This window comes from Mus caroli, unplaced genomic scaffold, assembly GCF_978045245.1.
Source record: "Mus caroli unplaced genomic scaffold, Mus_caroli_1 scaffold_22, whole genome shotgun sequence".
NCBI classification, from domain to species: domain Eukaryota; kingdom Metazoa; phylum Chordata; class Mammalia; order Rodentia; family Muridae; genus Mus; species Mus caroli.
Window position 1 is genome coordinate 6,814,040 of NW_028227277.1, and position 15,714 is coordinate 6,829,753.

General features: G+C 37.4%; 1 protein-coding gene across 1 annotated transcript; it reads left to right on the forward strand.

The window, feature by feature from the left end:
* Positions 1 to 2,510: 2,510 nt before the first annotated feature.
* On the forward strand, positions 2,511 to 10,339 carry LOC147000019 (vomeronasal type-2 receptor 116-like). The gene is given in 7 exon segments (XM_085834339.1): positions 2,511 to 2,780; positions 4,068 to 4,295; positions 4,297 to 4,348; positions 4,725 to 5,528; positions 6,356 to 6,580; positions 7,719 to 7,842; positions 8,997 to 10,339. Coding segments are annotated over 7 exon segments (2,550 nt in total). The 5' UTR covers positions 2,511 to 2,571; the 3' UTR covers positions 9,905 to 10,339.
* The last annotated feature ends 5,375 nt before the right edge of the window (positions 10,340 to 15,714 follow it).

A 15,714-nucleotide genomic window follows, 5' to 3' on the forward strand; every position in this document is an offset into this window, starting at 1 on the left:
ATTAGTATTGTTATGTATATGGGACAATGAAGATTGGAAGGGAAATTGGACCCTTTATTGTAAGCTAAGTTCTATGGATTAAGGGATTTTAGGGGACACCTTGGAAGAATCACCATCAGCCATCCTGCATGGACATTGAGTGTGAGTGAAGTAATATGTCTTGCTAATTATGATGCATTGGGTTAAAAATCCTGTGTCTAAACAAGCTATAACATGTCAGATTTAGTTTCATTAGAATAAGTTGAATTTTGTACAAAATCATTTAAATTATATTAGACTAAGATGATATATGTAATGAAGAAACTGAAATTATATTTGTTGGTGTATAGTTGTTTAATGGGCATCCCATTGCCTTTCAAATATCTGTGGTTCATGAATAACATCTTTGCTATTGCATATATTTTCATGAAAGAGGAAGTCTTTCCATCCATTTAGATTGATGAGTGCAGATATTCAAAAGGGCTTCAAAGCTTTGTATAAATGGTACTTCTGTGCCATATCAAACCTTGTTTCAAGTGATTGAAGAATCACAAATAGGTATCTGATTAAATGGGAAAAACAGGATAAGAATGGTTTAATAATAAATAACATCAAAATTTAATGAATATACAACAGCAACACTTCCAAGATTATTCTCTGACATAAAAATAGGATAGAGGCCATCACATGTTCCTCATAGCATGACGTGGAATCAGATATCTGATTTCAACAAGAAATAAAGGGACAAGCAACTGGAAAGATGCTATTCAATATTATCTGTGAAACAGAAGAAATCTTTGTGTGATAAACTCAAAAAGTACTGTAAAGCTTAAGATTGCCATCCAACAGAAAAACTTAAAGGAAAATAGAAAAAAAATATTGCCTTAATAATCAGGAAGGACACGATGATGTGTGCTCTGCCTTCTTTCCTCCAAATCAACTACATAACATGAGCTTTTGGCAAAAAGAAAAGAAATTTTAAGAAATACTATTTTTGTTCCAAGCAACATGGAGGATGTCTCTGCAGAAAAGCACATGGAGCCTCACTTCTAAATCTGAGCAAACCCAAATTCAAGATAATTAAAGACCTGAATGTTTGACCTGTAGTCTTGTTTTAATGAGTATGGAATGGATCCCAGTCCATTGCTCATGTGCACCAAATGACTTCCAAAAGACTGCTACAGTCCATAATGGCATTTCAATAGCAGTCACAGTGTAGTGAAGAGTCTGCCTCCATGCACATTCCCAGTTAATTTTACATGTTATTAGCACCAGGTATATAACAATTATAGAATATGACAACAGAACACTTAATTTACCCAGTCTATAGGTTTGTACTGAAACAAATTTGCACTGAAATAGTTGTAATTCATCCAAATTATGAAACAAATGTTTATTCATAGTAACAAAGATAGTAAAATAAATTCCATAGCAGGATTTTATTATAATCCAGTGACATACCAACCGTTCCAAAAATGAAGTTTAAGACTCACTTAATTCAGTATGGATATTTTGAACAAAAACATAAGATAGTTAAAAAATAACAAATCAAATCAATCCTTCATCTTTGTCACTCATTGCAATCTAACCAAATTACATAAATTAGCTTAGCAGCTAACATCTATGTTATTGAAATGTAATCTAAATACAAATATTTCAAAACAAATGCCAAGTAGAAATAAATGAAAAGTATGAGGTATATACCAGCATTAGCAATAAAATTCTACCTCTTAAATGACACCTAAATTCTTTCCCTTGAGCAAAATATATGAAATTAGTCTCTAACTTCTTAATGAGGTGTGAACATACATCAATCAAAGAAATGTTTCATCAAATGTCATTGACTGCCAGGGGCTGATTATCAGGAAAAGTTCAGCATATCAGTGAATGTCTGCACAGGTACTGATATTAGACCAGATGGGTGTTGAATCTTTAAAATCCAGGTATTTTTGGATTTAGCATATTGACATGTTCTACAGATGGCAGGAATCACAGGAAGTTTGAGGAGATTGTGTATACATGAGTAGCATACAATAGTATATGAACAACCGAGAGCATGGTCAAATCCAGGCGCCCAATGTTGCATGTGAGATGGCCCTTCCCTAAACTAGACAATGTGTTACATAATGTTCCATGACTAAACTCAACATCTGAATGATATGGAACTTTTATGACCTTCTCAACTTCTGTCACAGTATGGAACTTCTGATGAAATCCATTGTGTTCGTACATAATGGCTCTTGACACATAGTCTCATCTGAGCCATGCAGGAGAAGATTGTCCTTGGGATTTATGCTATGCACATGAATGCAGTCATGACCCCTGAGGGTAGAAAACATGATCTCAAAACATGTTTTCAAAAATATGTTGATGAAAACATTTCAGAGCTCAGATGTAGAGCCTGAGGCCAGAATTTTCCCTATGTATCTAGGGAGCCTGCAATAGGAGGGATGGAAAGGAACTGTGAATATAATAAGTGGATCTCCAGACAGCAGTACCATTCAAACAGACACATAGGTGTAACTGTGTGTGTGATGTTTTTCTACATCAGAAACGGATTTCACAACAGGTCCATCTTAGATCCTAGCAGACATGAAGAAGGTCTGTGCTTTTACTATTTCATTTTTGTTTCTGAAGTTTTCTCTCATCTTGTGCTGTTTGACTGAACCAAGCTGCTTTTGGAGGATAAAGAATAGTGAAGATAATGATGGAGATTTGCAAAGGGAATGTCATTTTTACCTTTGGGAAACTGAAAAATCTTATACTAATAGTAATTTTTTAAATTTAGTTTCAAATTTTAGGTAAGTCGTTAACTTTATTTAATGTATCAATGTCACTAGTTTGAAATATTTAGCTGTATACAGAAACTGTGGGTTCTGTTTTCTTCCTCACCATGTAACTTGAAGAACCCCTGAAAACGAATTTTTATATCAATCACTATTTTAATACTTCGAAATGTGTCACAGTTTAGTATAGTTTTAGTGCAATTATACTCCAGTTCACAATGCTGGACAATGTGAAGGTCTGGATTCTCTCTCTTGAGTCTTCGTTGATAATATATGTTGAAAGATATCTTTTCATATGCCTTGAATTCACAATTCCCTCCTTTGTCAAGAACTCAATATGAATAGACTGCATCACTGCCTATATTCAATTGTCTGCCAACACCTCATTATGATCATGCATCTAAATGCCTTCGTAAAAGTGTTACCTAATTCTGGTTTCCAACAGATGAACATGCATTATTTCATTGAAATATTTGTGAATGGGTTGGTCTACTATATCTGGCTAAATGTATAACATTACTTATATACTTGTGAATATACATATACTTTCCTTCATAAAATAGTCTTTCAATGAGCCTCTTCCTGCAATCCTGAATTTGATACTGAATGTGGATAAAGAATGCTAGATTATATTCAATTACCAGACTAATCTTTTTATTCAATTACACAAATGCACAAGCACAGATTTGGCTTATTATCACAATCAGATACAAGGTCAATATTTCTATTAATTACTCAGTAATTTTAAAATTATTTAGTAGTTAATATTTATTCACAATTCCTTTCCATTCATCCTATGTCATGTGCCCTTGATACATAGGGAAAATTCTGGCCTTAATCTCTACATCTGAGGTCTGTAAAGATAAATCTATGAGAATCATAGTACTTCTTGTGGAAAAGAACCTGTTGTCAATGTGGGTATTAGGTCTGAGATCCAATGAGTGAGATTTTATCATTTGTGGCTGCAGATTATGAGGGAACGAGTGTTGAAACTTTTTTTACAAAATAGAAATAGTAAGAACACACTAAAAGGTAACATTAACTTGATGTGTACAACACCCTAAAGGATAATATTCTGGTCATATGGTATAACGTGTCATTTTGTATATATATCTTGAAATGGATAAATAAAATTAAATATAATATATCCTAAAATAATTAGTCTGGCCGGGCTTTGGTGGCTCACTCCTTTAATCCCCGCACTTGGGAGGCAGATTTAACATATCTCATATTACAAATCTTACAGTATTTGAAATTTCATATTTCAAACATCCCCCTTATCATCACTATGCCTTGTTTTAGAATTGCAGCAAGTGAATATGAGCTTCTTCTGGTAATGTTTTTTGCTACCGATGAGATCAACAAGAATCCTAATCTTTTACCCAACATGACTTTGATGTTCTCCATCATTGGTGGAAACTGTCATGATTTATTGAAAAATCTGGATCAAGAATATACACAAATCAAAGGACATATGAATTTTTTTAATTATTTCTGTTATCTAGATGATTCATGTATGATAGGTCTGACAACCATCATGGAAAACATCCTTAAAACTGGCAATGCATTCTTCAATGCCACTGGTAAGAAATTGTGACACTGAATGGGTTAAGAACATTAAATTACATTTACAGGTGCCTACAAGAAAACTTGGAAAGAATGCATTTGTGGGTGTGCTGCTACACAAATACACACACATACATACACATTATATATATATGAATTAAATAATCAGTTCATAGATGTACTGTGCATACAGGAAAATTGTGTTCTAGGAATTTTAGACTTGTCAGGAATAGTCAAGAATCTAATAGGAATAATACATAATGTGTATAGTACAATCTTACTGTTCTTATCTAGAGTTCTGGAAGGTGAGTAGCGTTACATGTATATGAGTCCAAATATCCTAATAATCATATTCCTCACTGGAAGTTTCATCCTGTCTTCTATATCCTTTAGGTTTTCTTTGGACCATTTAATCCTAACCTACGCGACCATGACCGGCTGCCCCATGTCCATCAAGTAGCCACCAAGGACACACATTTATCACGTGGCATGGTCTCCTTGATGTTTCATTTTAGATGGACTTGGATAGGAATGGTCATCTCAGATGATGATCAGGGTATTCAGTTTCTCTCAGATTTAAGAGAAGAAAGCCAAATGCATGGGATCTGTTTAGCTTTTGTTAATATGATCCCAGAAAACATGTAGGTATACATGACAAGAGCTACAATATATGATAACCAAATTATGACATCTTCAGCAAAGGTTGTTATCATTTATGGTGAAATGAACTCTACTCTAGAAGTCAGCTTTAGAAGATGGGAAGAGTTAGGTGCTCAGAGAATCTGGATCACAACCTCACAATGGGATGTCATCACAAATAAAAAAGAATTCACACTTAACCTTTTCCATGGGACTATTACTTTTGCACACCACAGAGTTGAGATTCCTAAATTAAGGAATTTTATGCAAACAATGAACACAGTCAAATACCTAAAAGATATTTCTCATACTATACTGGAATGGAATTATTTTAATTGTTCAATCTCCAAGAACAGCATTAAAATGCATCATATTATGTTCAACAACACATTGGAATGGACAGCACTGCACAGCTATGATATGGCCATGAGTGATGAAGGTTACAATCTGTACAATGCTGTTTATGCTGCGGCCCACACCTACCATGAACACATTCTTCAACAAGTAGAGTCTCAGAAAAAGGCAGAACACAAAAGACATTTCACTGCTTGTCAGCAGGTAAAGACTTACATTTCATTATGCTTATATATATCAATGTGATCTTTTAAATGGAACCAGAGAAACAACTGTACATTTGTTAGAGATTATTCTCTCAGTGCAATGATTTCTATACTGCAAAAGTCCCTAATGATTCTTTTACATGGATGCATATCATGTACAAAGATAATATTTAATAGGAGGCAATACATTTATATGAATATCAGTGAGTTTTGTGAAAATGTTTCTCAAAATTTCACCAAATGAGTTCAAAATTAAAATAGGAGCCAAGAGTTTTATCATAAAAGTCTTAAGTGATGACAAGACTGAATATTTTTCTAAAATATAGTGTCTCAAAAATTGATACATGGGCTGTGGTTAATAGTTATTCACTTAAATTAACAATTTACAAAAACATAAATGATTAAGACTTCCCATTTTCTTAAGTTTATGTTCATTTTATATGTGTACACTGTATGTACATAAACTCCAACTTTTTTATTTTCACAATATTCAGTCATTCAGACTTCCCCTTCATTCTCACATACATGGCTTCATTTTTTAAAATTATTTTTTACAAACATGTTCACACAGGCACACACACACACACACAAGCACAAACACACCATGTTACTTGCTATCTGGTAATCATTTTTTCTAGAACATTTTACCATCAAATATTAATATGAAGCATATAAATTTTCAATTATCAATTGTGTACAGTTTTTTACTACACAGGTTTATTTCAATATAGCTGTCTTTTCTGACAATCATTAAGAAAAAAGGGAAAATTCTCAACTTGGCATTACCTTTTTTGATATGCATATGTAAGCATGAATCTCTTCTAGGTGTCTTCCTTGATGAAAACGAGGGTATTTACAAACCCTGTTGGAGAACTGGTGAACATGAAGAATAGGGAAAATCAGTGTACAGAGTATGATATTTTCATCATTTGGAATTTTCCACAAGGCCTTGGATTAAAAGTGAAAATAGGAAGCTATATACCATGCTTTCCAAAGAGTCAACAACTTCATATATTTGATGGTTTGGAATGAGCCATGGGAGGAACATCAGTGGGTATACCATAATTTTAATTTTTCAGGATATGTAGATTTTTAAATATGAGACTCTGTGTTTAACACCAATTGCTACTCTTTCAAAAGGCCATTCTTAGTTAAAATCATCAATATTTGATAACTCTTAACTTCATGTTAATCTGGGCATAGAACGATTAATGTCCTCTGGATTTCATGTTCAAAAGCACCCATATGCCAATTCAACCACAATACATGAATAAATTTGATAAATTTATAATATAGCATATATTTACATATAATTAATTAAAATTTTGTAACTATATATGACCCATGGAAATTTCTGATTCTGTGTGAACTAATGTATAGCCTACTTAACTATAGCATGTATTCATTAAATTAATTGCTTCTCCAGATTCAAGGTTTTTTTTTTATTTATATATTTTGGATTAAAAAAACTTATTTACATTTCAAATGTTATCCAACATCCTGTTTTCCCCTCCTTTGTGGAGGATTGCCTTATCTGGCATCAGTAGAAGGGGAGTCCTTTAGTCCTGTGAAGGCTTCATGCCCCAGCAGAGGGGAATGCTTGGGTGGTGAGACAGGAGTGGTTGGGTGGGGGAGCTCCCTCATAGACCCATGGGAGAAAGGGGAAGGGATAGTGTGTTCAAGTTCTTTTACACTTAGGAAAACTTTGTTAAATTTATGGGAGTCTTACCTAACTTATTTTGGTCATAGTCATCAAACTACTCTTCTTAGATTTACCCATTTCCCCTAACTTTTCCCCCTATACAGCTCACTATTCTTTTTTACTTTTTAATTTTTTTGTAGTTTATAAATCATGAGAGAAAAGCAGGTGTCACATAAACATTCTTTTGGATTGATCAGTTTAGGAAGAAAAAAATTTAAATTGCTACAACCTGAATGTTACATATATAATATTACAGGATATAGTAAATATTGTATGACATTCAGTGCATTGCAGGGAAATAGAAAATAATAATGTGCATGATACCTTTAAGTAATACAGAAGAACAAGGAATATCAGAAGAATGTGTATAGTCATATCTGTTAGTGTCCCATGTATCAGTCTATGGGTAATTGTTCATTTGACAAATGTATGACCTACACCCACTCACTCACACGCATATTATATAATATTTATTCACTTCCTCAGGTTCCATCCTCTGTGTGTAGTGTTGCCTGTACTGAAGGATTCAGGAAAATTCATCAGAAAGAAACAGTAGACTCCTGCTTTGATTGTGTTCAATGCCCAGAAAATGAGGTTTCCAATGAAACAGGTACATGCTTGCATGCAGGAGAAAAATTGTTGAATTTGAATACCTGTATTTCCAAACTAGGAATACAATATGGCCTAAATGCAAACTGAAGACCTAAAATCTCCATGTTTCAGAACTTAATCAGTTAAATAATACCCACTTCGTTTGGACCCAGCAAATAATTTACAATATCTTCTTCAAGCAAGGTTTTTTCTCACAATATGATGGTTACTGGTTTTATATTATATAGAAAATCTTTAGGGGGACATACCTGTGTAACAATTTTTAAAAGAAACATTTTAGGCATAATCTATTAACAGGTTTATTTTTCTTTGATTCGTTGTACAGGTAAGCTTGACTAGCTGATCAGTCCATAATCTTTCCTTCCATCACACAGCTTAGTCCCTGACAAAGACTGGATGCTCAGGGTAACACTTGTTGTTTAATGGAATATATTTTAAGAACTTAGATGGCTTAATTGATTAATAATTTCCTGTTAAAGAGTTAGAACAAGAATGAAGTTTTGAAGAATACAGCAACAGATGGGATATTGCTTATCGTCAATCACTCCCTCTCTAAGGAAAGAGGGATGAATATGGACAACCATAGCCTTTATGACATGGATCTTGGAGTTTGTATTTATGAAGAAAGAAATTGTAAAACAATGAGAGGGACATGTATATGTATATGAGGCATATTAATTCAAGAAAGAAAATATTCCTTTATGCAAATAGTACTTGCATGAGTAATTGTATGTTCTGGTTCCTATGTATGTATACAGACAAATGGCATACCCACAAAGAAAACAAAATACATGATGCACTTCATCAACTGGTATCAACAAAGATGTCTGCATACTACCCGTGTCTGTGAATAGTGCATTTATGTTTGGAGGAATTAAATAATCTGAAATTATTATTATTATTATTAGTCATCATATTTTGTTTTTATTTAATAATTATTTTTTTCTGTTCTACTTCATACGATGATGTTTTGTTCAATCACAAACATAGGTTAATACAGAGCAATCTTAAGTTCGTGGTTCTACAGCAAAAAGGAATGGAATAGATGCTCAACAACAAATTATTTATTAATATTTCCTATGAATAACACAAATATAAAATTATTACCTATGTAATTATGATAACTTATAAGGGGTTATTTTCATTTGCCAGCAGATATGGAACAGTGTGTGAGGTGTCCAGAAGATAAGTATGCCAACATAGAGCAAACCTACTGCCTCTCAAGAACTGTATCATTTCTGGCTTATGAAGATCCACTGGGGATGGCTCTAGGCTGCATGGCCCTGTCGTTCACAGCCATCACAATTCTAGTCCTCGTCACATTTGTGAAGTACAATGATACTCCCATTGTGAAGGCCAATAACCGCATTCTCAGCTACATCTTGCTCATCTCTCTAGTCTTCTGCTTTCTCTGCTCGCTGCTCTTCATTGGACATCCCGACCAGGTCACCTGCATCTTGCAGCAGACCACATTTGGAGTATTTTTCACTGTGGCTGTTTCTGCAGTGTTGGCCAAAACAATAACTGTGCTCATGGCTTTCAAGCTCACTACTCCAGGAAGAAGAATGAGAGGGATGTTGGTAACAGGGGCACCTAAATTGGTCATTCCCATTTGTACCCTAATCCAACTTGTTCTCTGTGGATTCTGGTTGGTAACATCTCCTCCCTTTATTGACAGAGATATACAATCTGAACATGGGAAGATTGTCATTCTTTGCAATAAAGGCTCTGTCATTGCCTTCCACATTGTCCTGGGATACTTGGGCTCCTTGGCTCTGGTGAGCTTCACTTTGGCTTTCTTGGCTAGGAACCTTCCTGACACATTCAATGAAGCCAAGTTCCTAACTTTCAGCATGCTGGTGTTCTGCAGTGTCTGGATCACCTTCCTCCCTGTCTACCAAAGCACCAGCGGGAGGGTCATGGTGATTGTGGAGGTTTTCTCCATCTTGGCTTCTAGTGCAGGGTTGCTAATGTGTATCTTTGTCCCAAAATGTTATGTTATTTTAATTAGACCAGATTCAAATTTTATACAGAAGTACAAAGATAAATTTTGTTATTAAAATATTCATAGTATGAAAATATTAGATGATACTCAACATATTTTTCTTTGTCTTAACAAAAGTAGTACTTAATCTTATAAAAATTTAAATAATATACAAATTTGAACTTACAAACATGGTATAATTCATTAAGACACAATTTTGAAGATATTGAGAACTAGGAATCTTAATTGTGAAAACGCTACCATCATCCTGACCTGCAGTTTTGTATGTAAACCATGAACTTAATTAATGATTAATATAAGGTGACCATACTGACTGTGAACACTACCAACTCTAGGCAAGATGTTTTTGGAGTTATAAGATAAAGGTCTGAAGACAACATGGTTGTAACGCCAGTAATCCACATTTTCCCTCATGCTTTCATGGAGTTCCAGCATCCAATTTCAGGCCTTGGCTTCATTCAATATACTGTGACCAAGGTACATAAGTAAATAAACACTTTCCTCACAAGCTTCTTTTGATTGGTATGTGTTTTTTTTTTTCAGCAACGGAATATAAAATATCAACAAAATGGTAAATTGTTTCTGTTGAGATTTAGAATATCATCGATTCCTGATGCAATAGAAGGCACTCATTTGAAAAGAGAAACAAGCATGAATATTAGCAGTATGAAGTACAGTGACAGCACAGAAGCGCTGTACTTTGGAATAGCTTTAAAATGTACTGGGCAGATATAAGAATGTCAGATAACATTACAAAAAAGAAATATTTTATTAAAGGGACTATGCATATCAAATTGTGCGTACAATATAAGGCTCTTTACATTTATGTGAAAAGACACAATGAGGAGCAATGGAGAGACCTGGGAAGGAAAGTGGACAGGGTGGGGGAAATTGGGGGAAGAGGGGATCAGGGTCTGGTATTGGCTGAAGGAAAAGGACTGAAACCCTGAGAGCCAGCAGAAAGAATGTAAACAGGCAACCTCAGGAGAGAGGAGGTTTGGGGAAACCCAGGGTGCACCAGAGACCTGGAAGGTGAGAGAATCCCAGGACTTAAAGGAAGGGACCTTATATGAAATACCTGACAGTAAGGAGAGGGACTTTTGAACCCACCTACAGCAAGATTATCAAGTATGTGATGGGTTTGCCACCCCACAGACACAATTCTGACCCATATTGTTCCTGTCTTAAAGAAGTATAGGGATAGAAATGGAGATGAGCCTGAGGAAAGGAAGGTCCAGTGACAGGCCAAAGTGGGGTCCACCTCAGTGGGAGAACCCAAGGCCTGACACTATTACTGAGGTTATAGAACGCTCACAATAAGGGGCCTATCATGACTGCCCTCCAAAAGACCCAGCAACAGCTGGAAAAGTCAGGTGCACATATTTGCACCCAACCAATGGACAGAAACAGCTGATACCTGTTGTTGAATGAGGGAAATTGAATGAAGCTGCTGAGAAGGGCCATCCTGTATGAGGACCAACAGTCTCAGGTAATCTGGACCCTGAGATCTCTCTAACACTGCGCCACCTAACAGGCAGTTCACACCCACTGATATGAGGCCCCCAACACACATACAGTTGAAGACTTCCAGGTCTGTGTTCATTCAGAGATATTGCACCTAATCCTCAAGGGACTGGATGGCCCAGGGCATATAAAGGACAGGTGAAGTGGGTGTGGAGGTATCCACATGGAGATGGGGTGAAGGCATGGAATATGGAGCAGTAAGAGGGTGGATGGGGCTGTGATGAATGGAATATGTAGTGTAAAATATAAATGAAAAATAAAATTAAATTTAAAAAGAAATATAAAGAAATAAATAATATACCCAATGATAAATAAATAAACAAAGGAAGAAAGGAGAGAGAAGGAGAGGGAGAAGGAAAGGGAGAGGGGAAGGGGCAGGCAGAGGGGAGACAGAGAGAAAGAGAGAGACAGAGACAGAGAGACAGAGAGACAGAGAGAGAGAGACAGAGAGAGAGAGAGACAGAGAGAGAGAGAGAGAGAGAGAGAGAGAGAGAGACAGAGAGAGAGACAGAGAGAGAGAGAAAGGACATCCTGAGTTTTGCAATAAAATGGATGGAACTAGAAAATATTATCCGGAGTGAGGTAACTCAGACCCAAAAGGACATGCATGGCATGTACTCAGTAATAAGTTGATGTTAGCCAAAAAAAGTACACAGCACCCATGATACAGTCCATAAAACTCAAAAAGTTTAACAAGATGGAGGTCCCAAGTTAGAATGCCTCCATCCAACTTGGCAAGAAGAAGAAAGAAATCACATGGGAGGGAGGCAGGGATGGAAGGAACTGGTTGGGAAATGAGACAGGGAGATAGAGAGGAGAACATGATAAGGTATTGGGTGGAGGGAAAGGACTGAAGCCCTGAGGTCCAGCAGAAAGAATGGAAACAGGCAACTTTGAGAGGTAGGAGGGTGGGAGACCCTGCAAATTGTACCTGAGAGCAGGGAGATGAGAGATTCTCATGACTCAAGGGAGTGACAAGGAAATGCTGTGCAGTACATAGAGGGACCTTGTAGAGCCCACTTCCTGGAGAAAGATAGGGCATCAAATTTTAGATGGGGTTTCCATTCTACAGTCTAAACTCTAACCCATAATTGTTCCTGTCAAAAAGAACTGCAGTGAACAAAAATGGAGAAGAGGCTGAGAAAAATGATGTCCCACCACAGGCTCAAAGTGGTGTCCAACTCAAGGGGAGACCCAAAGGCCTGACCCTATTACAGAAGCCATGGTGTTCTCCCATCACTGCCCTCCTAAAGACCCAACATGCAGCTGAAAGAGGTAGATGCAGATATTTACACCCAACGAATGAAAAGAAGCTACTGACCCCCTTGGTTGAATTATGAAAAAACTGGAGGAAGCTGAGCAGGAGGGCAACCCTGTATGTGTACCAGCAAGTAGTCTCAGTTACCCTGGACCCTGAGATCTTTTAGACATTGGACCACAAACCATGCAGTACATCAGCTGATATGTGACTACCAATACATATACAGCAGAGGAGTGTGGGGTCTGTGTTCAGTTAGAGAACATGTACCAAAACCCTCCAGAGACTTGAGGCCCAGAGAACGAGGAGGACTAGAGGGGTCCAGTGTGGGGAGAAACCCTCAGAGATATGGGGAGGACATATGGGATATGAACAGTGATAGGGTAGACCAGCAGGGTGATAACGACTGTAGTATAAGAAAGATTATATAAAAAATTTAAAAATGTGTATAAATTGCCTGATATGATAACTAGATATAGAACTCCAGTCCTCAACCAAAAGAAAACATAGCCTTTTTCATTGATTTATTTGCTTCTTCCTTCATTTATTCATTTACATATTCACTTTATATGTCTTGTGTAGTGGTGGTTCCTTCTATCCATATAGTCTCCCTTCAAACAGCCCCACTCCTCATTTACCCACTTCTTCTCCTCTGAGAAGAGGGATTCCTGTTTTGGGTATGAACATACCCTGGCCCATTAAGTAACTGCAGTACTAGAATCATTCTCTTCACCATCTTCAAGTGAGTCTGGACAACACAGTCCAGTCAGGGTGAGCAGGATCCAGAGACAGGCAGAAGAGACAGGGACAACGCCCAAACCAGTTGTATAACACACAAAGACAATGCTGTACATGGTTTAAACGTGTTTGGAGGCCTATATCAAGCCCATGTTAGCATTTTGGTGGTTTGTTGTTGAATCACAGTGAGTCCTCAAAGGACCAGGTTGGTTGTTTCTATTGGTCTTCTTGAGTCTCTATCTTCTTTGGGTCCAGGGATCCTTCCCCCAGAAGAGACGTTCTGCATCCGGCCCAATGTTAAACTGTGTGTCTCTGCACTTGTTTCCATTGTTGGATGGAGCCTCTCAGGCCCAGATATGCTAGGCTTCTGTCTGCAAGTATAACATGGTGTCATTAATAGTGCCAGGGATTGGTTTTTGTTCATGAGATGGATCATCAGTTGTGCCAGTCATTGTTTGGCCATTCTATCAGTTTCTGTTTCATTTCTTCACTGAATGTCTTGTAGACAGGACACATTTTGGGTTCTGTGTATGTTTTGGTGTCTTCATTCATCCACTGGGAGTCCTGCCAGGTTATATGAGGTGACCACATTGGCCTCCATATCTCCCAATACTAAGAGTCTTATAGATTCAAAGGAGACAACTTCCAGCATGGCCCCAGGCACATCTTAAAGATGCCACCATACCACACACAAATTATTTCCTTTCTCTTCACACTGCTCTCCCTCCATATGATGTCCCAACCACAGCCAGTCTCATACCATGCACTGCCAACATATACCTTCAAAACAATTTTATTTTGCCTTCTGAGTGAGATTCAAACACCTTCCCTTGGGCCCTCCTTTTTATTTGTCTTCTTTGGTTTGTGGACTATTTTATATTTATCCTGTATGTTGTGAAAAATATGCACTAATAAGTGAAGACATACAATGCTTCACTTTTTCATTCCGGGTTACATCACACAGTATACTATTCATCAGTTTTCTCAATTTGTTTGCAAAATTAATCATGTCTTGTATTTAGTAGCTTAATAGTATTTCATTGTATAAAAGAGAAGCATCTAATTCACCCATTCTTCAGGCGAAGGACATGAGTGTTGTGCCAAGTCCCCAGTTATTAAGAACAAAGCTGCTAGGAATATCGTTGAACAAGTGTCCTTGTGGGGTGGCAGAGCAAATTTTGGTTAAATACTCAGGTGTGGCAAAACTGGTTCTTAAGATAGAGCTAATGACAATTGTCTGAGGAACCACAATATGCCATTCTGAAATAAATGTAGAAGTTTGTATTCCCATGTGTACTGGCTAGTTTTGGGTCAACTTGAAACAGCTGGAGTTATCACAGAGAAAGGAGCTTCAGTTGAGGAAATGCCTCCATGAGATCCAACTGTAAGGCATTTTCTCAATTAGTGATCAAGGGGGAAAGACCCCCTGTGGGTGGGACCATCCCTGGGCTGGTAGTCTTGGGTTCTATAAGTGAGCAGGTTGAGCAAGCCAGAGGAGGCAAGCCAGTAAAGAACATCCCACCATGGCCTCTGCATCAGCTCCTGCTTTCTGACCTGCTTGAGTTCCAGTCCTGACTTCCTTTGGTGATAATCAGCAGTATGAAAGTGTAAGCTGAATAAACCCTTTCCTCCCCAGCTTGCTTATTGGTCATGATGTTTGTCCAGGAATAGAAACCCAGACTAAGACAAATTGGGGTATTCCTGTGACAACATGACCATTTTTGGGGGAGGACTGTGGAAGGACTTTGGAACGTTGGGCTAGAATATCCATTCATTGTTAAGAGCTCTGTCAGATGTTGTGTAGGAGCTTGGAAGATAATGTTGAGAACAGTGCAGAAGATGGAGGCCTGGATTGTGAAATTTCAGAGGGAAAATTAAAGACTCTTTTCAGGGCCATTGCTGTTTTGATTGTGAAGATTCTGTAATTCTGGTTAGCTGGGGCTGAAGAATCAGCTGTGATTAACAAGATACCAGAACTACTAAAGCAAAAACTTTGCATTACTGGGACTATTGATGCTGGTTAGCTGGAGCTAAGAAATTAGCCGTGATTAAAAAGAGACCAGCATCATTGAGGTGACATCTTCTGGGAAGTGTTTTCTGAAAGCACAAAGAGGCTGTGTTCCAGAGATAGCCAAGGTTTTACTCCTGCTGCAGCGGGACTTGGTAATGTGTAAGGGTCACCCAGGTGATACTGGTTTTGAAGGCATGAAGCGGTTATGCCGAGCAGCTGAGGCTCGGCACATTGAGATGGCATGGAAGGTCATTGGTGAAGGTGCAGCCTGAGTTGCAATTGTAGGCCCAGGACTGAAGGGGGTCACGCTGGGTTTTGGAGATGCCAGTACCAT